We start from the raw sequence: 26,091 nt of genomic DNA, 5'->3' as shown, positions 1-26,091 counted from the left end.
TACAGTGTATGGTAATTGCCCCATAATTAACCAATAGCACCTAGCTGTGATGAAAGCAGATGGAAGTAACACTGCGAACCTAGGTTATAAAGTGTCAAATTCTTCAGCAATAAATGCCATTTCTGCCATCCATCACATTGGTGTTGTGTGCAGATGGACCAAGTGACCAGAGCGGGGTCACCGTGCTGCTCCTGAACCAGGGTGTCTGCCTTGCTAAAGGCAACACCACACCACCAGCAAGCAGCCTGGGGGTACACAAGAAACTGGAAGGGGACACATCCTAAACATGACCACAACTGACCAAAGTGATATTCCACACCATACAACCTCACGTGCAGCATATAAAGCTGGGAGACAAAAAAGAAATGGAAGCACACTCAGCATTATGGCGTTTGTCTTCCCAAATAACAGTTACACATGATGGAGCCCAGGGTTAAGCCACAAAGAGCCATTCCAACTCTTGGCTTAGTTTTTGGAAGTGGTCTGTTGAGTGATATGTTAGTGCAAGCAAAAGCTTACATTCAGTTTTACCCCATCAGGTAAGCAAAGATTGTTATTCCAGAAGATTGTGATCTTACACTACATCTCCTTAGAAGACATTATACTGTTTAAGAAAAGCAAAGGTAGCTCATAATTATTAAATATTAATATAGTGGATCATGCAACACCCAGGGAAGGGGGAAAAAAATGGTTGGGCTTTACTTGTGTAAACATAGATGTTTCCTGACACTCTGGATGCCTTAGGGGGCTGAGATTTGTACAGGGCCAGCAGATTTGACAGAGGGCATGGGGAGAGACATACCTTCTGAAGCAGGAGCTAGAAGCTTGACACCATATTCCAGGCATGTTTAAAGTAGTACTGGTTTCCTAAGCAAAGACAAGTGAATTCCACCCACAGAATGGTGAAGAGGAAAGAAATGCCACAGTGGGGAGGGGAATGAACAGCAACAGGGCCTCAACGCAACTTGAAATAAAATAGTCACACCAATCTATGAAAGAAGGTAAAGGATACTGTCACGAAAAGGTTAATTAAAGTCATAAATTTTAAATCCTGGCTTTAACTCTAATCATTGTTTTAGCTGCTTATGCCGGAAGTCTAGAATATTCCATGGCAAGTGACAGACTAATTGAGACTTCAGGCTTGATTTCACAGTGTTGTAAGTTTATTTGCAGGATTGCCCCAGAAATACTACAATTTGTATTTTAAGCTTGAAGAGCTCCACACAAGGAAGGCTGTGATTGCCCATTACATTCTGCACTAATAGTGTTATCTAACCACGAAGACTTCCCAAATACTTAACCAAAGCAAACTAGTAATGAGACTTTAAGAGCATAATCCCATGCTCACCATTCTACTTCAAGAAATATATGCATAATGAAATGCAACTTTTCCCCAGAGATTTGATTCTCGTATTTAGAGGGTCTACCAGTCCCATTACCTGAAAAGGTTTTATACTTTTTTTTTCTCCCAACAGACTGCACAGGAAACAAAGCTCTGTAAAAGCTTTGTCATTAACAGAACAGTTTTGCAGATATGACTTCATCAGTCCTACCTAAAAGCAGAAGAACTAATTGCTTGCTGGAAGACTGTACTTCAAAAGCAAGTCTGGCACAAGTAAAGAGCACAGTGATTTAGACACATCTTTGTTACATTTTAAAGCAGCACTGACTTGTTAGGTTTAAAATAGGTTTAAAAAACAGGACTAGTTTTAAGCATCATGCCATTACCTTCCACCACAAATGTCTTCCTTGAGATTGCTAAAATAACCCACATTTTGAAATGCCCTCAGATCCCTAAAGAGCCAAAAAATTATTTATAGTGGATCAAAAGCTTTATTAGACTAATTTAGGTGGGTTCTTTTAGTTCATTATACCCACAAGGAATGAACTAGACTAACCCAACATTCAGTTTAAGGCATCTGTCCTGACACACAAAAACCTCTGGGAAAGCTCATGTCATTTGAAGCAATGACTTGCTGCTGTGACAGGGGGACTGCCCTGATCAGTCACATATCAGGGTGCCAGACAGCAGAGCAGAACAGGGAGCAGCAGGAAACCCAGGGGCAGAGATTCACTGCGCATCAGCTTTAATTTAAGACCCAATTTAAAAAACATTCCCATTAACTAGGGACGGTCATTGCTTTCAAAGCAAAACTACAGAACGCAATGCATTTGTGCCAGTCAATTCAGGTTTAGGTTTACTGAACCTTTTTAGGTTCAATATTGTAATAATTGTAATACTGTAATACTGTAAAGACAGCCCCCCCACCCCCCAAAAAATTAAGGAAGTTTAGGTGAAAAGACATAGGAGAAAAATAATTTTTCAAAGGATTATGTGTAATTGTGCTGATTTTGGCAAAGACTAAGCTATTCTTTTTCAGAGTAGCTGGTCTGGGGCTGTGCTTTGGATTTCTGAGGAAAACAGTGTTACTAACAGAAGTATGTTTTCATTATTGCTAAGCAGCGCTTACACAGTCCGTGTCTTCTCTGCTTGTCACCCTACCCCAGCAGCAAAGCAGGGTGGGGGTGTGTGAGGAACTGGGAGGGGACACAATCAGAACAGCTGATCCCAAGTTACAAAAGGGATATCCCACGCCATACAGCATCACAATTAGTATATAAATGATTAGGACTATCAACTAAAGCAAAGAGATGCTAGCTTTTAAACTCTTATTCTCACTTTTGGCTTCTGGGCTCTATAGGGAAAGGATTGGTTTTTTTCCTGTTTTTTATCTATTCTACTTCATTTCTCTATTACAAAAAGTCACTCCATAGTACTGCAGAGAAAGAGAAGAGTGAGAATACAGCAAGAAGCCCACAGAGGAAAAAAAAAGCACAAAATTAACACTGCAAGGTAAAAATATTGACAAAATTCAGAACTGGGTACAGTCCTTCATTTTTTCTTCTAGCAGAGAAATGGAAACATTTATTCCTCTGAAATAAGCAAAAAGGTAAATGTGTTCATACAAAAACATTATTAATTTCTTTTGTTTATGTCTGTATAATGAAAAGAGTATTTATCATGTTCCTGTAACAAAGCCATTCTGCAATTTAATTCCAGTTTTTATATCAGTTGAACCAAAAAAACATTTGTATCTCTAAGAGTAAACTTTATAACATAGTAAGGAAATATCTGCTAGCCGCAATTCAAATCAAATCATTTGGAATTACTGCACTGCAGGATTAACAACATAAAGAGTAATACAAATCTGCCTTCAAGTACTTCAAATGTATTATTTCAGGTTATAGTGTTTCAGTAATTTACACTGGAATGGCATTTGGTAAAATTCGATTTGCCATTTATCCAAAAAGACAGCACTCAGTAAGAGGTTTTAATTACTACACTACATTTCTCATCTTATACTTTTTTGTAACTGTATTAATTTATGTATAATGAAGAATAAAATTTTAATAAATTAATTCCCTAGGGATTTTTTTCTTTTTAAACAGCAGCTAACAACTGTATGCCTATAAATAATTCCTTGCAGAATTGGGTATCCTCCATCTCCTTTCCCTTCCAAAGTCTTTGATTTTTTTCCACAAGTGAATCCAACAATAGCTGGACTAATCCACCTTGAGGTTTATTGTTACAGGTTTGAGGGTAATAGTCAAGGTCCAGAATAAATATGAAACACATAAATATGAATTGTCTTCTCATTTTCAACTACTTGATCACATTTGAAAAAGCTTCCAAAATATAAACCACAATTAATTACCACGTTCTCAATCATTATTTTGTCACATGTAAGACACATAGTACTACTGTACTTCCACCATCCAGATAAACTGGGGTATGACATCACCAAAAGTAAAACATAGGGTTTCAGTTCAGGCTACTTTCAAAATAGAATCAATAAAACATATCATTAGACTATATACAATCTAAAAATCACTTGCTCACCAATCAAGAGCTAGTGTCAGTAGCAATTTTATTTTTTTTTTAAATAATCACATATAGTGTTGGGGTTTTTTAATTAATTGTGATGCAGTTCCACTGATAAAGCAAGATCATCACATTTTGAAACTTCAAGCCTTACCTTTAAAAAGTTAAATCCTTAGCAAAGATCAAGAAATTTCTTCATGGTTACCAAAATAACTATGCTACCTACATAACATTTTGTCTATTTCACTAGTCTGCTCCAATTTTTCTATTTATGGCCCTCAAATGAATGCACCACAATCCCTTAATTATATTCCAGCAGACATCTCTAAACAATCACAACTATTTTAAATTTTCACATTCTGTTATGAGAGTCTGCTATCACATTCTTAAGATATGCGAAAAATTCAAGTGTCCATTTCTGTAGTTCCTGCAGTCTTAATAGATTCAATGTGGCAGCCACAAACACTGTTAGCTTTCTCTAAGAAATTACATTTCATTCTAAATTGTGAAAATAGATGTCTACTACCAATCTTTGGAATATGCTATTTTATTAAGAAATTAAAAACACTGAAGCTATCATAAAATGGCAACAAAGCTTTGAATTACTAAGAGTAGAGTCACCTGTCAAAGATTTACCCACCAAAACCTTTAGAATCAAACTAAATAAAGAAACTTTATCTATCTGGTAAAATGGCAAATGTTTTTGGCAATATAATAGTTTTTACTCTCTGCATCTAGTTTAAATGGCAGATTAAAAAGGAAAAAAATGAAACCATGCAATTCACTAAGCCAGAAAACCATTTTTAAGTAAATTATTTGGGGAAAGAAGTAATGCTTTTGTAACTTATGCTATTAGCATTGCCTTGCATCTATATTGTAGCTGATGTTAATATTAATTCCATAGTTAGATAATCCTCCATTAGCTAATTAAATTCAGTCGTGAACTTATTAACCAATATTTCCCTGACCATTTAGTTAAAGTATTTTGAATGACAGCCTATTAAATGTTAGCAGACTTTTCAATGTACTACAGTTTGCAAAATTAAATTAATGTAGTATCTTCCATTTATACAGACTCCTCACTAAGAACTCTTAATTCATTCTAAGTGCTTAAATTATAGCATAACCATAATAATTTCTGTTCAAAGTAATAACTGCTGCATGGACTTATTTTGTATGCTACTGGGCATCCCTAATCCCTTTTCATGTGAGAATAGCAATCAAAGATTGCAAAAGTACTCAGAACCTCCCAGGATTATTCTACAGATTCATTTTCAAATCCATGCCTTACACTAAAGAAAGCATCAGACTTTAAACATATAATTTTTTGGATTGCTATGTTATGAAAAATATCTTTAATTGACTTATTGTTATGTAGACAGTTTATGCACTTCTGCAACACAGAACTGCCTGGGCTCTCTCAGCTGCTATGCAATATTTCTTCAGAGCTTGCTTTACTCTTGAAAATATAGTAAGAAACCAGAAGATAACACTAAACCTCTTTATACCAAAATACAATAGTCATATATATTTTTATATCAATATATTTATATACACCTATATATATACATACACACCTATGATTGATCACTTCTTTGCAAGCTTATTCCATCTGTCACTCATTAAAGGAATCCTTGATTAAACTTTAATTTAAAAGTTTCATATGTCATTCCTATTTTGCAATTAAACCATCTTTGACAGTACTTCTCTTGCTGTTACTCTTCAGTTTCATCAACTCAGTAGTTAAAAATACAGAGTAGCGAACAGAATCCCTGAAATACAAATTCTATCTTGTTTTCATACCAAATTACTGTGTCTTAACAGACTTGTGTCATCTGTCAAGCTTTTGAAATATACAAATTCATTTTTCTGTCTGTTAAAAAAAAAAAAGGCATGTTCTTTAAATCCTGATATTTACTTGTGCATTCCACACAGAACTAGAAAGAATATATTTCAGTGATCAAAATGTTAGTGCTTACAAGACAATGGCAGCCATTTCAGTTCAGGGAAATCTTCCAATTTTTTTCTATTACATTGAATTCCACAGTTTTAACAATGCTTGAAACATGTTCAGACAAAGCTTACAGTGAGTTCTATTCAATTGTTTACCAGAAATATCTAGCCACTGAAACAAAACTGAGCTGCTCAATATCTGAGTGAACGCAGTCTTCTTACGTTCTTGCATTCCTAGCAAGTAGATTTGTACAACCATAAGAAACAGAGTGGGCAATTTTTTTTTTAATTTGTGGCTCCAGACATGGATTTAAATTAGGTAAGGATTGATAAAATGCATAGCAAAATGACCAAGGAGCTCTAAATTATCTAATCCATTTTTCAGACAGCGAGAAAAAAAATGGAGAAACAAAAGTCAACATCATAAAAAAAATGAAAAGAGGAGAAGTATGAACACCACAACATAGTCCCTTTTGTGTTCATATTGCGCAATGCACTTCAAATACAAAATTCATAGCAAAAAAACCTGTTATGGGAAAACACAGCCTGTATGACATACATCCTCAATGGAGGTCAAATACAAGTGAATGCAAGAATTCTTCTATTTGTATCAGGAATTCAGATTATACTGATTATACATGAAAAGGCTCAGTTATTTATTTATTTATCACTCAGCAGCCTTTTGACTTCAAAAGATGTAACAAAAATCCAACAAATAAAACTAAGTACTCTCCTCTCTTAGGAATTTATCTAAAGAAAACCTGTATTTGTAAACTAGGTACTTAAATGTAGGAAGTACTCAATTTGATAGCTGTCTGTATAAGCACATGCAGTGCATCAGTACATGGAAGTATATTACTTTTTCTTTGTCCAGAGTACAGAGCATAATTGTAAGGAGATAGAATTTTAATTATATAAGAAATCCTAAGTTTGTCACATTAAGTTTTCAGCGGCTGATACTGCAAGCTTAGTAATAAACCTTTAAAGATACTGGCACTGTTTCATTCTGCATGCTTTATATCAGGTGAGAATACATAGATCAACAACCATAACACTCATATACATGAACAAATTAAGATGAGTTACAAATGAACATTCTACAACAACATTAGAGTAGATACAGAGGGATGGAACACTTCTCCTATGAGGAAACACTGAGACCATCAGGGCTTTCAGCCTAGAAAAAGGAAGGCTCCAGGGAGACCTCAGTGAAGCCTTTTAGTACTTAGAGGGGACTTTGTAAGAAAGGTGGGGACAAACTTTTTAGTAGGCCCTGTTGCAATAGGACAAGAGATAATGGTTTTAAATTAGAAGAGGGTAGGTAGATTCAGACTAGACATACGGAAGAAATTCTTTACAATGAAGCTGGTGAAACGCTGAAACAAGTTGCCAAGAGTAGTGGTAGACCCAAAACACTCAGATCAACTCTGAGCAACCTGATCCAGTTGAAGATGCCCCTGCTCATTGAAGGAGGGCTGGACTAGATGACCTCCAAAGGTTCCTTTCAACCCAAACCTTTCTATGATAAAAACAGACAGATCATGGCATGAAAAGAAGCAGAAGGAATATTTAACTTTCCTTTTACCTAGCAATAGCTGCCCAGAAACACAGCAGTTGATTACTCCACTGAAGCCCTTTTACGTCCTGTTTGAACGGGTAGCTGTCCTTGATCCCTCCCTGACAACACATATGGCCAGTCTGCAGTTTCTTCAGAACGGTCCTAGTACATTTAAATGCACTGACCAGCTGCTACAGCGCACAATTAGTTTTGTATGTGGTTACTTGTTTTAAATTTTTTTATTTACATGCACTCTCTCACAGGATAATCAAAACAAAGAAGTAATAAAACCGTACCACCCCAGTATCCTTATCACCCTAAAAAACCATGCTGCCTTACACTCAAACATTGTATGAAGAGGGTATCAAAATAAAGCCATTATTCACTTTCATCCTTGGTTGGCCTGGGTGAAAGTTAAACTTCTGAAAGGTAAACAGACTCAAAGGGATCTTTCCACTTTGGGTCACCTTATTTCTCTGAAGACTGCTCTACCTGAATTTATGTTTCCCTAGAATTCTTCCCAGTAGAAGGAAAATTAGGATTTTTGTCTTCACCTTGTGGTAGGGAAGTGACCACCACTGAATCCCTAAAGACAAAACTTGAAATACAAATGAGTCAAATGGTGCAGCACATTTGGTTGAAGAGAAATCAAACAGAATCATTTTAGTGACATTTGATACAAGCTATTATAATGACCCCTCTCCTACTGTTTTTTTTTTTTAGTGTCTCATTCCCTAGATTAGTGGGTTTTGTTCTTTAACTGAAAGACATCTATTGTAGGATACTATATAACAATTTTAAAACTACTGATAAATAATATCCCCTTCCAGAGTCTCTAGTAAAAATCCATGAGACTGCATGGACCAAGATTAATGAAAAAGAGGACTCTGAATATGCTCCTAGTTGTACAAGGCACCTTTGAAAGTAACCTCAATAGTAGAAGTTAATAAATGCATACACATACACTCATTCTATCTTCTGTTTGTATCCCTTGCCACACCAAGGAAGCACCCATGAGTGGACCGTGCTCAACCCTCTGAAGCAAAGACAGCAGGAAAAAATCCTTTCCACTTACTTGGTGTTAATTCTGGGTTTCCTTTTAAGTTCATCATCTTTGGAATTGAAGGTCCATATATGTCTGCATCAAGTAAACCAACTTCTTTCGTCTGTGTAAGGAACAAAAGAAGCAATTGTCAAAATGTCTTTCTTTCTGTATTATTAACTGAACATAACTGAATACTGTTTAAAGAAACAAAAATAAGATCTTGAGACATCAATTATCACTGTTTCCTTTCTCTCTAGATAGCAATTGAAGAATGAAATATAACAATGTCTACAAGTTGGGTCAGTTGCCTTTACAAGAGCTGTATTCTCCATACAGAAAGAATCCTCACTTGTACAGTTTCTTAATTACAGTTCAGACCACAGACTTTATATTAACAAGCATTATAAACAACATTCTCTCTACTCCAGGTACTTTGATACAAAACTAATTCCTTGACGTTTTATTCAAGGTATCAATTTTTTTAAAAAACAAACAAAAAAGCAAAACAAAACAGGAGGTTTGTAAGTACATGCAAATGAATGCAGTTTAAATCATACTACTGATTACAAAGAATGTGAAAAAACATAGAAAGTATACTTTTATCTTCCATTTAAGTGACCAGAGTACACTTTTGCAGACATCTTGAACTTACTGAAATGCAAGTCCCTGAAGCTAATTAAGCAGGCATAACATTTTAATCAATTACATTTACACAAAAGTATGCTAAAAATGGGTTTATTCAACTACATTAGGTACATTAGGCAATAAACTTTAAATAAAAATTATTTCAACTATGTAGTCTAGACTTACAAAACTCCCTTCTATATTCTTTTTTTTAATAGATACACACACATTTTGTGGAAATTAAACTATTTTTCCTACAGATGGCAAGACACAGTACCAATTACCAAGTTCTGCAAATTAAGTAGTAAAGAGCAAGCCCTTTAAAGTGCTGAATGTCAAGTTTCTCTAATATAGAAAACTAACTGCATTCCACATTTTGCAAAATTGCAAACAAGTATGTTTAAGAGCTTGATTGAAAGGTTAAAGCAGCAAGAGGAGCTTTTCCAACAATACCAAATCAGACTTTCACTGTCAGTGTTTCAAACTGTGTACTTCATTTTTTGGATGATACTTTCCTAATCTGGTATCTTATATTAAGCCATTTTGTTATCACAGTTTTGATGGGAAAGATAGAAAGACAAGTAAAAAAAAAAGCATTACCATATTTGATCTACTATGTACTTTGAAAAGTAAGTTTGTACTGCAAAAATGAACCAAATTTGGATTGTTTTTCAATATACTTTTTATTAGTAAAATAGAGCAAAGCATATGTAATTATAGGGATTCTTTAATTTAGATTTTTTTTTAAACACTTCTTTGTAACATGAAAACTGTTAGACAAAAGTTAAGGAGTGACTGTAACAAATTCTTCTCCTTCTTGCCTACTGTTGAAAGCTGCAATTTGAAAAAATTTTGAAAAGACCCATTTTATGTTAGACTTTAAAGACATGGAAAACAGACTATTAGAGCTTCTTTGTTCTTGTACAAAACACATATTTTAACAGATTAGAAAGATTCATGACTCAGTCCCTTGATCTGTGTCAGCAGCTAATCAAACCCATCAAAACATCATCTACAGGCTGCTCCACCTAAGTCCTTCCCAAATGAAAGCAAGTAATTGCTGAAAAAACTACACAGTGTTTTAAACCTGACAACATACTTCCCCTGAATTTTTTGAGGATTTTCCCCCTCTTGCAAGGATTATGACTATTTATTGATTGCAATGATCTGACAACTCACTTTCACCCCAAAGGGGCTAAAGATTTAAGATGACCTAAATTAATTAGAACGACTTCATGATCTCCATGACATAATCAGGTATTTACCACTACAGGCCACTTGCTCCTAGGACTCAGCAGCACTGTATCTACTACATTGATATTATCTAATCTAAGTGTACAAAATTTCCTGAAATAAAGAATAAATATATCCACTGGAGAAAAACATCCTTCAATTATCTAGAGGACTTTACAAATTCAGCTTCTACATTGAATTACCAAGCTTATAAAATAAACCTGACCATTTCTCTAAAAAAATTTACACACTTTTTCAAAAGTAAGAAAAGTGCCTTTTCTGAGATGCACTCTTTTTGTTCATGCACATGAACAAAACAAAATCACTGTCTTCAAACAGAAGAATAACTAACAATCTCAAGTTTCTACGATTCATGTTAACTTAAGCACAAGTGTTCCTGTAAGCATGGTGCTTTCTCCAGGATTATAGTAAAAAGGTCTTTTGGAAATCTTTAAATCGCTGACAGAACCTCACTTAAGACAGCCTAAGGCAGGGGGTTTTTCTTCACCCAGCAATTCAACACGTTACAAAAGTAGAGTTTACAGCACGTAGAAGTAGCAGCTTATACAGAAAGCATTGGCCCAATAAGCCATGGTTTTCTTTCTCCCAAGTATCCCTGCTTTTGCAGTATGTAAACATCCCTAGAATACCAATAACCCTTTACTCAAGGTTTAATTATCTCAGAAAAATATTGTGGTAGCTACCAAGGGATTTTTTAAGACATACACAGTACAGTCCAGATAATTTCTTCCAGCATTTACAATGTTTTATATCCCCAAAAGAAATATTATGCACACACCTGGATGCTACCACATGAAACTGTTAATCAGAACTACCAGATACTTCTCATGCTAAGTGAAATATAATCCAGATGCATGAGTTACAATAATTAAAAAATTAAATTAAATTTTAATTTTTTTTTCCCATATAACCCACACCTCATATAAAACAGCACATCTTTCAAAGCATGGCTGCATTAAAACAAAACCTAAGAAAACATACATAACATTACACAAGGTAAAAAAAAAACAAACATCTGGGCACAAGGAATAGATTATGGGGAATCAAAAGCACAACCAAAACAGCAACTTAGGAAAAAAGGAGGAGGCGAAAAAGCGCTAACACTTCTCTTACGTCCTCTGACATTATTTTGATATGCATATACTTCTCATACCAATGGAGCATCTTTTTTTTTCTGAAGTAATACTCATTACACAGAGAGAAATGCAATACTTAAAGCACACCCAAGCACACAGAAGTCCCCCTGCTACTAAGTGTTTTCCAGAGCAGAGCACACACCACTACTACGGCCTTCCTAGGCACTTTGGTAGGAAAAGGATTCAGAAAATACAACTCCACCATCTCCTTATGGTTGTATTTTCTCCTTATAAACATATTTCTCTCCTGTGCTATTAAACAAACAGCATTCCATCTCTCCAGATGGCACTGCAATAACCAAGTTCAAAACAGCTGTTCTCAAGTTAACATTTGTCCTTTTCCTTTCATCTGCCCAGCTGTGAAACAAAGTTTATATCAATCTTCAGGTTTACTACACTTGGAAAATATTTTCTAGAAACCTTATTTTTTGGTTGCCTTACTGCAAATTCTGCAGCTTAAGCTCTAAAGATGCAAGTGACCATGTAACCATTCCCATGTGATTTAATCAGGTCACTGGAAGCTACTTTAAAAAAATATACAAACAAATGCAATATCATTGACCTCTTCATGCAGTATAAGATCCTTATCAAAATTCCATCAGGCAGAGACCATGAAATTAGAAATAAATATATTGTCAACATATGAAAACACAAAAGTACTCCCATGTCAGCAAAAGCTGTACTTAAAAACTCATAAAAGTTCACATTTACCTTCTTATCAATGCTTTTAAGGTTGCCCCCCCACAGCTAAACAGTCTCTAGCACAGGCTAACTACTGCTAGAATTTAATATTTTTGCAGTACTTGTACTGTCATGGTCTCGCCTGATCCCTGGTGACCTCAAGAACACACAAAAAATTTACATAATAAAGAACTTTAACTCATCTTCATCTTCTACTTTTACATCATTGACTAAGTAATTCTTTCTACTTCACTATCATTAATCTTCTCAGCAAAATTTTAGTTTGCCCATTAGATCTCTCTAAAGAATTCTGACAAACATTCTTCCCGAGGTTCTGTAATTTACATAATCACTGCAGCTCTTAACCAATTAAAAATACAGGGAAGTTTTCATTCTAATTTAGAAACTTCTCTCACCTACATGAAGAATCAAAAACTAGTTTTCACAGTCACCAGGTAGATTCTATATTTACAGAAAAACCAAATGCTACATCAATAAACAAAGAAGACATTTTGCAGATATCCCCGAGAGATAAGAATTCTACAGCTTCATTTTGCTCAGTGTACAGATTACAGGCACAGATAACCTCCCTAAAAAGATCCTTTCCCTTTACTTCTCTGGCAAGATTCTCTACATAATTAAATTTCAGCTCAGTCCTTGAACCTGGCCACTGCCTTGTGAGTAATAGAGATCTGGAAGACAGCAGCATCCTAAATTAATGATTTTCTGAACTTAGCTGTAATTCTTTTGGGGGAAAAAACTAAAATGAAGTTGTTGAAGGACGAAGTCCTGGCAGACAGAGGTCATGTAAAAAACCAATAAACTTTGCCTCCTTTTCTTTTCCTATGCAGATTAGAAAGTATTCAATTGCTATTATGTTTGTTCTCTTAGGCAGGCAAATGTTACTGTACAGAATCCTTGTTCAGGTGGCATAAATTAATGCTAATGACAAAATGATGCGTATCTTTCCTCCTCTTAGCTCTTTGAGCAGATCCTTAAGAATGGTTTTGTCCCTCCCTGCACTTCCTTAATGTAGGTTCCCTTTTCTGTTTTTCAGGGAATATTAACTACAAAATCAATTATATTTTCCAGTAACAAATTTTCAACCAAATGCAACCAGTTTCATTTACGTATCACAAAAGACCCCTCCACAAATTCTGTGTGCAGACAAGAATCTGGTGATATTAATTTTTCCCATGCTGCCAAATGCTTTATTGAGGAACAGACCTGATTAAAGACTTCATACCAAGAGAGAAAAAAGGGAGAAAAAAAATAATAAAAAAAAGAGGAGAGTTCACAAAAAGCTTCTATAAATAGCTGTTAATTAATATGTACATATGTTTATGTATATAAACATATAGTTTATGTTACTGCTAAACATCCAGAGACTCTTTGACAGCATTAATTTCATTTTTGCTCATATTTTCTGAGACTTTTTCCCACACCTGGTAGGGCATATGTATCCTCACTGGATACTAGTAGATACTATTTTACTTTGAAGAAAATACTGCCAAACACCAGAGTTCCCTGGTGTTTAGCCTGAGAGGGATAAAGGCACAGGTTAATGAGATGTTATTGTTCTATGCAGTGAAGAATTTCCTACAGTAGTAGTGCTCCCAATATTCAGCAGCTGCAGTCCATTCCAAAGACAGAAATTCCAGCTTTGCCAAGTGAAGGTGCCAGTTACTTTAAAGCTGGTGCTCTTAATCCACCACCAGGACTCTCAATTTACCCTTTTAATGTCATTACAGATTTAGAGCTAATCCCAAAGTTCAAGCAGCAACACATAGGACAAAAGGGAACTTTAAAATCAGGATAGGCTATGGATTCATCATTTGACATACTGACACAATGAATAGCCATCTTTTAATCCTTAATTCTCTAATTCTTTCAGCTGCACACTATTTAAGTGCCTAGCTGTAAACTGGATTAAAGCCAAAAATGTACCACGGCAGTTTCTTTACCCTATCCTAGAAATGCAAACTTGCTTTAAACACTCAGTCTGCTGCTGGTTTAAAAGCCATTTTCCTCTATATGAATTGTTTCCAGTTTTCTGCCAGCCACAGGACTTCTTTTCCATAACAGCCTGCAGTAGCAAAATATTGCCAAAACAGAATCTCCAGCATTACCACATCTCTACAAGATGCTTTTCCACTTTCACAGCATGTCAAACTATCATAAAAAAGGGTCTACCTTTCACATCAGTCTCTCTGGTATCCGCACTGGGCTTTCAATAACTTGAAGACTAAGGACATAGCTATTTAATTTCAAAACAAACAAACAAACCTTCAAATTAAGCATATAGTTATCTGATTTAAGTAATATATTTTAGGAGGTCTACATTAAAATATGTTTTTAATTTTGTTTAAAGCTTTATCTCATTTTTTTCAACTGATCTAGAAGCTAAGCTATCACTGCAACTAGAGCAAATCAATTCTAACTGGCATCTCTAGCTTTATTGAAACTTTTCAGCATTAAGAAACAAGCATGAAGACCTTAGCTACCGTAATTAAAGTCTTCCGATTCTCTATGCAACAGAATTAAAGATGCCTAGAAATCAAACCCAAACAATTAGAAAAGCTGCATAGGAAAAAACAAGTCCAAACCTGCCTTCATGCTATGATTACTCAGTGAAGGATCCCATTATTGTCTAAATTCTTCTAGACTTGTTTTCCCACATGGAATTTCTCCCTTATCAGCAAGAAATGTACATGCATTGCAAAGTCATCTACGAATGTAGCAATGATATATTATCCTGTGGATAAATAGCCAAATTTAAAAAATAAATAAATAAAAAGAAAAAAGCTGGAATGTAAAAAGAGTAAGCTGGGTGGCTTTCGGGTCGTTTCAAAATGCCTGGGTTTTGATTACATACACGGTCTGAAGAAATTTAAATTAATTTTATTATCGCAGCAGTGAGTTGGCAGGAGGAGCCGGCTCCCACCCGCACGATTACCAAGCCGTGCCGGCACGGAGCCCCCTCCCCGCCGCTGTGTGCTCGGCCGGCTCCGGCGCCGCGCGCGGGCCCGGCCGCAGCCGCACGCGCAGAGCCCCGCGCAGAGCCCCGCGCGGTGCCCGCGCAGCGCCCGCGGCCCGCGCGCCCCCTGCCGGCGCCACCCCGCGCTGCGCACCGGCCTTGCGGGAACACGGGGAAAGCCGCTCCCGGATAAACAGCGCCCTTCGGCCGAGAACAATCTCCCTCCGGTCGGAACCGCCCAGTAACCCCCGGCGCCGAGCTGCAATAGGGAAAACTGCTGCCCTGCACCACGCGCCCCCAGCACTGCGGGCAGCAGCCGCTTGCCTATGCGTACATGCTAACTTGGTCCATATGGTTCTACTTCTTGCTCCTCTGTCCTCCACATCGCAAAAAACATTTCGTCCTATGGTGAAAATGTAAATCTTCCCGAACGAAAAGGCGAGCCAAAGGAAATCTGACTTGGGAGCTTGCCTCATAGTGACAGCACAAGCATGCAGCCTCCCAACTGGATTTGTGCCATCCTTAGTCATGCACAGCTGGTGTTTGCTCACTAAAATACTCTGTTCATAAACAAGCAATCCCTACTCTATTATTGCTGCCATCTATTAATTCAACTTGTTTCTACTATAATAAATTGTCTCTGGCCAGGCAGCTTTCATAAATAGTCATCCTAGTCTGAATATGAATTGTCCTGGCACAAAACCCAAAAATTCTTCCCAAGTGCTCCTAGGGGAGCACAACTGACTGCTGATACATCATGAAAAGAATCAGCCGTCAAACTAAGCAAACAATTAACAATAGGACACAAGGGTAAAACTTGAAGTTATTTCTTAACACAAAAAGAATATTGTATAGATTTACAGGCCTTGGTACAGGCTCAAGAGCTTATATATATCTTAACTAATCCATCTACAACAGGTAACCCAGGGTACCAAAAAAGCTAATATTCTAGGAAGGCATAAGAAGCTGCCCTGCTTGTTTTCCCTGGATCTGAATCAAAAAAAAAAAAAATTTACTCTGTCTTGGACATGGTATCTAGGCATCTAAATGCACTTCTGTCTTGAATTATTTACTCTGTAACCATGAGGTAAAAATATGCAAAGCAGACTGAGCTCCAGCATGGAAGACTTTGAACTCTCAAGTTCTAATCCTAGCTCTGCCAACAACACTGCGACCGTGACAATGTCCAAGGCTCTGTCAATGTCTTAGTATTTCAGACCATCACTACAAAAGCTTCCATATTAAAAAAAAATTAAATACATATATCAGTAGAAACAATGGGATTTTTGTTTTGTTTTTTAACTATAGAAAGTAGATTTTTAAGATAGAAGGATGTTTTCTTTTATCAAGAGGATGAAAAATCCTTTATGCTTTGACTGTTAATCTTCTCACTTATGATACGCCAAACAACAGTAAGATGTCACAGCTGTTACTGAAAGTAGCAAGAATCTACTCTAATCCAATCTCCTCTGAGAGGACAGCATCATTCACAGATCTCACCAGAAAATAGTTGCTTTCAATAGTCTGTAAGCTGTTTTATTGTAGAAATAAGAGTACCAGTTACAAGCATAGAACTTGTAACACAGACTAATAAAGGAAGCACAGACCTTTATACTCATGGTGACCTATTTTCCTCCACAAGTCCTTTCTTTCCTCCTTTAAGCAGTACATTGAGTTCAAGTTTAGATTCTATAAATTTGTATTTTGTTTCTAAAAGACATAAGGACTGTTAATGAAGTTGCAGGGGCCTCCTGAAGCTCTGATCTACTAACAATCATTACTGCTTCTTCTGAAAGAGACAAACTTACAATAGCAGTGAAGGAAACAAAAACCATGACAAGGTGAGGCACAATCAGTAGTTATTATGTAACTACTGATTAGTTAAGATTTACACTATAAATGTAAAATAAAGGCATCCATTGCTGCATACCTGATGACAAATTTACTATAAAATACAGCGGACTGTATTTCAAAGACCAATAGACTCTGAAAAAAAACCTCCTTATTTACTTCATTCGCCATTACAAAACTGAAAATTTCAGTGATTTCTAAAATTCAGAGCACTGGACAGTTCCAGCCTGTAACAAGGTAACAGAGATTCTCACTTCAAAACCTTATCTCACAAAATTAATGAACTGAAATCAATGTGAGTACACAAATGAACAAACCAGCAACTTCAAGCCCAAAGGTTAAACATAAACATGATGTATGCCATCTTCATCTTAAGGAAAATAAACCACAGAATAAAAAATATATTAATGCATGAACAAACAGGACAGTTGTTTATTTAATCCACCTTAATTTCATACTTTATAACTTGTAACTACATCAATGCACAATTTCACCACAGTAACAGCTTGCTAAGCTGTGACCACCAGTTCACACAATTCACAGCTGCTTCATCAATTTCAGCTGCTCTTCATTGACTAACATCCACCAGATGCTGGCCTCCAACTTCACACAGCACCACATAATTGTAACATCAATGTAACAACTCCTAATACAAGGCATAACCACAAAACTTGTGTATATCAGAATTACTAAGAGATACTTTATCTAAATATATTTTTAAAACGCATAAAACTGCATGTTTGAGAAGTATCAGACACCATCTTAAAATCGCGTAAACTGGTACAGAAAGTTATGTGCAATTTGTGGACATGGTTTCCATGGAGCTACTCAACGACCATCCCACGACACAGATCACACTGCAGACTGGTATTTGTTTTGCAAAATATTAGAGCAAATGCCATGTTTTAAAGTTGATTAGAAGGAACCATTTAAGTAGTTTTGCTTTTCAAAATGACAGATTTTTCTCTGAGATCCAATTATTCCAACAGCCTATTCAAAAACAGCATTAAAGACTGTGAAATAATAAGATCAGATGCCATCACAAACAGTACATATTTCATATAACAACTTCAAACACTCTTCTTATTAAGTGTGACTGAGTTTATGGAAATATTTTTAAATCTTTTACAAAACTCCTCCAGGAAGCTTGCAGACGGCATGTAGTCCTCACTCCTTCTACCTGTTGATTTTTGTTTTACTTGTCTTTTACAACAAGAAGATGCTACATTTGCCTGATAAAAGCACTTGAGGATACTTTGTATTTAATGTTTTATGAGTACAAAGCCTGCATTATACACCTTCCCATTGCAAAGAAGGCTTGCTTCTTAGCTTATCTGTGGCAATAATGTGCACAATGGAAGTACTCCCAGTCTACAGCAGCAGGTGGACACAATGAACACCTGTGGTTTTTACTCTTGAATGATTCCTGCTGTCTATTTATAGTCCAGGCAACAGTTTTAGTAATACTGAACTGGGAAATCACTCAAAAATTCTTATTTCCAAGCTTTAGGGAAAATACATAGTTCTTGGGATTTCTTGCCTTAGCTGTTTATAAAGTATTACTATACATAATTTCTCCAGAAACAGTAAATCTGTGGAGCTATTAAAAAAAAAGTTTTGGACACTATTCAGCACTAACTCCTATTTCTTTCAAGCCAGTGTTCTGAAGTGACAGAATTTAATTATTTATTGTCTCCAACCTACAGAAGCATTCTCTACATCATCTACACATCCTTCCAGAATTGCAGTTCAACTCAGTGACACACAGGGAAAGGACAGAGCCAAAGCCAGACATAGGGTAAGATCTACTAAGTTATTCATGGTACTGATAAAATATAAACAGACAAACTCAAAAGCCCATCAAAAACAAATAAGAAATTAACTAAAAAACATTAATTACATTAAACATATGGGACTGCCCAGCAGTAACCATATGATTTATGACACACATTTCACATTAAAACTGATAATTAAATATTCACCTACCGAATCATTTGCTGCTAGGGCAAGGGCTATATTTACTGTAAGAAAGAAGAAAAACAAAAAGATTAAGTGTAGGAAAACTTAGTTCCTAAATATTGAGAATGTTATCACTGCTAACAAGAGAAAATATAAATACATCACACTTACTTAATAATTACATCATTGTCTCAGTTCTCAGCTTCTTGCATCTCTACATTTTCAATTTAAGTGGCAGCAGCACCTACGTTTAAGTCCATATTTGTTAACCAGCAAACAAACTCAAGCTAATCTGCAAAAACTTGCAGATTTGCAGTTTCTAGAGGACACTGCAAAATAAAAATGCAGTCTCAATGTATTCTTGCCAAAGAATAACATTAAGAAAAACTTTTGGACATACCCACTTTTTGGAAGTGGACACCATACTATAAAACCAAATTAACCCTACCATCAGTAATCTTCACCACTCTCTCTAGTGAACTTTCATAAAACTAGAAATTAGGTAAGCACTGACATAAACTATTAAAAGAAGTGACCAAAAAAGATTATCATATCCCTTTTTTTGTGTTCTTGCGATATACTGAATAGAGATGTTTTCTGGAAGATGGTGCAATGCATGCTTTTCACTTAATTTTTATGTCAGAAAACAAAGTCACAAGTACCTGAAAGTATCCGTAACTAAAAAAAAGAAACCAGTCAAAAAGAGATGAAGCAACTAAAAAGCATTTGTTTAAAGCTTTTACATTTCCATCAGCACTTAACTCTCATGTGCAATAGTATGTGGAAATAGTATCTTCAATGGTTCACCAGCTTCAGTTATGTTGGGAGACATCCTAGAAGCTTTTGTATAAAAAAATACTAAGTTTTATAATCCAAAAAGTCATATGTTTTAGAAAAAAAAAGAAAAAAACAGGAAAAAATCCAACACACACAACCCTTTCTTGGGTAACATCTTTTGTTTCCTTTACATATTGCTGTTTGCCACTCTTTCAGGAAAGGTAAGCTGCAATCAGCCTTGTGCTGCTGGAAGAGTACAGAAGTTCTGAGAAGCTGGGGAAGCCAGATTCCTGTCTTGAAGAACTTAACACCAAGAAAGCTAAGTTCCTTCAAACAAAACAGGGGATTAACAAGGACAACTGTACTGCTTTCTCAAAGAGGCACACAGCCTCTTTCCTCCTCAGCTAACAAAATACATAGATTTTGTTCTTCAACTTTATATTTAAACAGATGCTCAATTAACAATTCCGTGAATCAGAGGAAAATTCACCCTCTGAAATGTGAGGAAGGGGGACAAGACTTTTTAAAAATCACTTTGCACTTTATCTTCTTAAACAGCTTTCATGTGTGAAAATTAAAGTATGATCCACAATGCTTCTTCAGTAAGGGGTATTTGACTATTGAAGGGAAAGAAGGGAGACACTGGGAACAACATAGCATGCAAACCTAAGGTATTGAGCTGGGTATCTAGCTGAACACTATTGTGAATCCCAGCTGAATCTTGCATTCCCTTGTTTTTGTATTACTATAAGTTCTAAGGGGGCGTAAGCATGTACAATAGGACCTAACCTGAGCCTGAACATCCATACTGGCCCTAATTAAGTTTCCATAACCAGAAGTGCAGGACATCAAGGCAATACATGCCAGAAATTACATACAACTTTACAGCAGGCTCCAAGAAAAGCCACTAAGGTCTCTCCAACCATGCTAAACCTGCCAACCAGTATAGGGAATGCCGCACAGAGTTTGCAACCTAATGCAACCTAAACATCTAGTTAGTCTCATCTAAACTAAACCTCCCCTGACACAGCTTCAATGGCATGAAGTGGAGTCAGGAGAAACTTCATTTGGGTATCAGGAAAAGGTTCTTGGCTCAGAGGGTGGTTGGGCACTGGAACAGGCCCCCCAAGGCAGTGGTCACAGCATCAGCCCGGCAGAGTTCAAGAAGCATTTGGACAATGCTGTCAGCACAGAGTGTGACTCTTGGGGATGCTCCTGTGCAGGGACAGGACTGGGACTTAATGATCCTTGTGGGTCCCTTCCAACTCAGCACATTCTGTGATTCTATGACTCTAGTCCTCTTGAAACCACTACAAGCCTGCGAAGGTTTATTAATCTGTAACTTCCAACTTTCTAACTTCGAAATCCAAACTGGCCCTAGGAATAGTACAACTGAACTCTCTGAACACTCAGCTAACAATACAACTAAAACTTGATCCAAAATCAGACAAGTACAGAGCCAGCTTTGTGTCTGTACCTGGCATGGTTAATATACATCATCACTAAAATACCTATACATAATTTAGATAAATTTAGGAAGGAAACTTTCAATATCTACATCTCAATGTAAGTGCCATTTAGAAATAGAGCTTATGAGAATATTTTAACATATAAAGAAGGTCCCAAATCAAAAAAGTTTCAGTAACAGTACATCCTACATGCAGAATACAAGTATGCAAGAGGGGAAAAAAATGTTAAAATGCAGTTAATATGACTGAGATATAGTCAACACACGGTCAAATGTATCAGCTTTCCTAAACAGTAATGAAAAATCTCAGCCTTCGTTAAAAATGTATGAAGGTCTATGTAGTCAGTTTCTGTATTTTCCTCAAATAACAGAATTAGCAGAATGTGAGCAAGAACACCAGCCTTTAATTTTGTCCTACTTCCACAGCTGAAAACAGTAAGATTTCCAGTAATTTAGAAATTTCCCCTCTTTCAAGACTGCTCTTTAATTTCTTTTCATGCCAGGATCAAGTTTCTTCAGTACTCTCATCTTTATGGTAATGCAAAAATGGAACAGATGAAGAGGAATTAAATAACAAACAAACAAAAGTAAAAAATCCCAGACTTTGGACAGATGCAGTAAATATATAAGAATGCCATTAAAAAACAAGAAACTTGACAGGAAAGTCACAAAGAACATAGGAAACAAACAAACCAACATATTAGACAACTAGAAACAACAAAAAACAAGCCAAGTACCTAAATATGGATTGAAAAAATATTGTTCCAGTAACATAATTTCTTCTAATCAGTGATTTCAGAAGACCAAAAAGCACTGAAAGCACCAGAAACTACAATGTGAAAGCCATATGCAATAAACAGAATTAGTTATTCAACAGGTTAGGGAATGACCCTGACAAACTTGACCAGAATGCAGATGCTGTTTTGCCCAAATGGAGATCCAGAGCAACTGAAACACAACTATAATATAGGAAACACAAAAAAGCTCCAACAGGCCTTCTGATATACACACAAGACTGACGATATTTTCAGTGATGCTTTAGGAATCAGAGGTGCTTACTAGTCTTCTTTTCAATTCCTGCTCTCAAAATATATCAGCAGAGCTGTCACCAAACATGCTCCCCCACAAACTTCAAGCAAAAACATCATTTTAAGTGTATAATTCAGTAATGATGCCATGCAATACTTTTGTTTATACAAGTTATCTGAAATTCAATTGTTCATCTGAACCATGAAATTTACCCTCATTGTAATAAACAAGAATATAGATTTCTTTCTCAATTATTATGAATTAAAACATTCATTTAAAAAGGCTGTCCATTACAGAGATATGTATATGCTTCACTTACATTTCCAGTATCTTACCTAATGCTTGTTGAAACCACATTTTTTATTTTTAAATGCATAGGAATGAACGTACAGCTCTAAGTATTTATACATGAAAGTATTTATATATGTGTTATGTAGAAATTGCACACAGATGCCAGTTACAAGAACTTAAATTCAGATATTTGTTTGCAGACATGAGGAAAATAATCTGACTTTACTTTTCAATTTATGTTCATTTTGTAAACTGTCAATTTATTAACAGGTATTTGGTATTTTTAGTAACTGGCAACAACCAGTCTATGCATTATAATGATATACCTTTTGATGGTTAAGAAATTCAAGTTCCAATTGTTTTACATGTCTTTGTATAGGTAGGTATATCCTATGCATACAACAGATAGAAGAAAAATAGAAAAAAAAAATCCTTTTTATTAAGAACAGTTACTTTTAGTGCAGATATCATGTTAGTCTGTTCTAGAAATTATTAGACAATCAGTCTGTTTCAAGCATGGCTGAAATACAAACCCCAAAATGATACGTTAAGTTATATCCATGTGTTTATTCACAATACATGGAGATGAACAGCAGACATCCTTCAACTAAAGGATGACTTTTCCAGCCTAGATGCTAAGAAAGACATCTTTAAACAAATTTCTAACAATTTACAGAGATCTTTCCAGAGAAGTTTACTTTCAGTGTCATAGAATCGTAGCATGGTTTGGGTTGGAAGGGATCCTAAGGATGACCCAGCTTCAAATCCCTGCCATTGCCAAGGACACCTTACACTAGACAAGGTTGTGCAAAACCCCATCTTGAACACTTCCAGGGATGGGACAACCACTCCTTGTCTGGGCAACCTGTTCCAGTGCCTCACCACCCCCACAGTATAGAACTTCTTCCTAGTAGCTAATCTATATCTCTCCACTTCTAGTTTACAACTATTCACCCTTGTCCTATCTGCTCACATAAAAAGCTCCTTCCTTTTTGTAAGCCTCCTTTAAGTACCGGAAGGTTCTCTAAGAGTCTCCCCAAAGCCTTCTCTTCTCCAGGCTAAACAACCGCAACTCTCTCAGCCTGTCCCCAGAGCAGAGGTGCTCCAGCCCTCTGATCATCTGTGTGACTTGTTGGACACACTCTCCTTCCTATTCTGGGGACCCAGACCTAGATAAAATGCAGCCATCCAGCCATGTACTAATCCACCAAGTGGTCCATCCATCAACTCCCGATCTCTCCAGTTCAGAGACAAGGATGCCATGCAGGACAGTGCCAAATGCTTTGCAGAAGTCCAGGTTGATGACACCAGTCACTCTTCCTTCATCCACCACCACTGTAAGAAGGTTACCACATTTGTTGGCCCGAGTATTTTTCCACCAAGGAACAGGTGGCAGAGAAAAAAATGAGAGAAAAATTAATTCAAAACCTAATGGTGGAGTTGAGAGGTGCTTCACAAGGCTCTGATCAGCTTGTGATATTTTTAAATACGGTTTCACTTTTTCTTTATAAAACACCTACATAAGTAGTTGAGAAAATTGAACAGTTTTGATCTTAAAACTTTCTAAATATTTGTATCCTCTACAAAGAATGACTATGCTGACACAGCACAGAAAGTCACTGTATAGGCATACCTAAGCAGCCAGAGAAGGAGGAACAGTGTCACTGCACTAGCATATGATCCCCTTCACCTCAGCCTACATCAGCTCTTAACATGTCCCAATATCTCAGGACAACACTGCACTACTACAAAGATTTATACCTAAATTAAAGCCAAGATTTCTGTATCCATGTAGATTCTCAATGGCTGCAACAGGACTTGTCAGAGGTGAAGGGCAATGTAAAGGAACCAAATTACAAGCATCTAAATATTCCATAAAAAGTACTAGAAAATGTGCAAAGGAAATTATTTAAAAAAGAAAAAGAAAACCTTACCTGCTGTTGTTGATTTTCCAACTCCCCCTTTTCCAGAAGCCACGACCACCACTTGCTTAACCCCTTCTATGGGCTTTTGCTTTGGCAGCCCTCGTGACAGGAGCCGAGCACGTCTGTCCCTCAGAGCCTCATCCCCAGAGCTTGAGGACTAACAAAACCAAAAAGCAAGTGAATGCGTGTGCACCAGCCTGCAGTTTCCGCAGAGAAAGCTGACAGGAGTGAACCTACCTGTACACTGAGAAATTTTCACTACTTGTCTAAAAGAGCATTCCGCACAGGGGCTCTCCCAAAGGGAGTCTGCTTCACAGGCAGGCAAGGACTGGGCCAACTTAAAGACAGTCACACCGTTTTTTGACAAACACATAAGCATGACTGATCTTAACAGTCAAAAGAAAAAAAAAGTTTGTGTAGAAATAAACCAAAACACTGCTTAAAAGTCGGAAGCTTTACGAAACAGACTAGACTTGGCGGTCCTTTCAATACTGTTGTTTCAGGCACAACAAATACAGCAAAAGCGAAGGAGCGAAGCCGAGGTGCGGAGGGCAGGCGGTGCCGAACCGGCAGCTGTCCGAGGGCTGTCGCTGGCCTCAGCCAGTGTGCCTGAAGAGCCACACTGGGGGCCCCCACGCTGGACGGACGGAGCAGCCGAGCCGAGCAGCCCGGCAGGCAGCGTCCACCTGCTCCCGGCTGGCACAATGGTACCGCCACGGGAGCTGAGCACCGCGCACTGCTCCCGCGGAGCTCCCGCGAGTCCGGGTAAGCGGGCAGAGCCCATCCATCTTCCTCTCCCGGACCGGCCCCGGCGCCAACGCCTGCCGCGACCGCATCCCCTCCCGTAGGGACACTGCTACTGAGACGGCTGCTACAGCACACGGCCCGTCAGGGCACGGACAGACCGTCCCGCCCGCTGCCCCCACGGCACAGGGACAGCCCAGCCAAGCTCGGCCCGGCCCTCGCCCGCCCCGTTCCGCTCCCGCCCCTGAGGCCGCGCCGCGGCTCCCGCCTCACTCACCGCGGAGCTGGCGGACGGAGCGGCGCAAGCGATGGGCGCGCGGCCCGTGCCGCCCCGCCGCGCCGCCGGAACCACAGCCCTGCCGCCGCCGGGCAGGAGGCGGGCGGCGCACAGCGCCCCGCGCCAGGCAGGACCCGCCATGCCCGCGGCCGCCCCGGGCGCGCTGAGATGGCGCCGTGCGGCCGCGCCTCGGCCCGCCCCCCGCGCCGCGCCCCGCCCGCCGGCGGAGCTGGTGCAGGTGGGCCCGGAGCCTCGGGGCAGCCTGCACCTTGCTGGACCTGAGAGGTGCCGTGGTTCCGGGGCTGCAGGAAGCGACCCGCGCCCTCCCGCCTGGCGGTGCCACTGGGAAGTAGCAGCACGGAAGGCAGATCCCCGCCGCTGTCTGTAAGGAAGCCGGGGCCAAGGCATCACCACCGGGTGACCGCACGCATTGCAAACTGCCTCGGGCTAATTCCTCGTTATGCTGTAATTGTCCCCGCAGAGGCTCGTTCTGGCGCTCTCTGCAGTGCTCCTTCGGCTCGTCGGTGCCTTCTGAATTCTCATCTTGGCCCGCATAATGGTTGGCCAAGAGTTCTGTCCCGTCTGGGTTTGTATCCTCTACAAATATAATAAATATATCCCATTTCTTCCTTTGGATTATTACGTAAAAGAACAAAAAG

At 38.0% G+C, this 26,091-nt stretch overlaps 1 protein-coding gene across 17 annotated transcripts in view; it reads right to left on the bottom strand.

Annotated features, from left to right (window-relative positions):
- Nucleotides 1-25,612, bottom strand: part of NUBPL (NUBP iron-sulfur cluster assembly factor, mitochondrial) — a 76,829-nt gene extending 51,217 nt beyond the window's left edge. For 4 of the 17 annotated variants that reach the window (XM_086894816.1, XM_086894818.1, XM_086894819.1 and 1 more), the window contains exons 1-4: nucleotides 25,433-25,583; nucleotides 24,421-24,568; nucleotides 18,949-18,983; nucleotides 8,470-8,560 (exon numbers count right to left, since the gene is read on the bottom strand). In XM_086894816.1, the coding sequence (XP_086750942.1) occupies nucleotides 8,470-8,560; nucleotides 18,949-18,983; nucleotides 24,421-24,568; nucleotides 25,433-25,573 (415 nt within the window). In that variant the 5' untranslated portion in view covers nucleotides 25,574-25,583. Of the gene's footprint in view, nucleotides 1-8,469; nucleotides 8,561-18,948; nucleotides 18,984-19,092; nucleotides 19,251-24,420; nucleotides 24,569-24,648 lie in introns of those variants that run through there. The other 13 variants (XM_086894817.1, XM_086894826.1, XM_086894831.1 and 10 more) reach the window with 13 other exon arrangements.
- Between the last annotated feature and the right edge of the window lie 479 nt (nucleotides 25,613-26,091).

Source organism: Cyanistes caeruleus, chromosome 6 (genome assembly GCF_971803275.1).
Source record: "Cyanistes caeruleus chromosome 6, bCyaCae1.hap1.1, whole genome shotgun sequence".
NCBI classification, from domain to species: domain Eukaryota; kingdom Metazoa; phylum Chordata; class Aves; order Passeriformes; family Paridae; genus Cyanistes; species Cyanistes caeruleus.
This window is presented reverse-complemented; position numbering and strand designations above follow the sequence as displayed.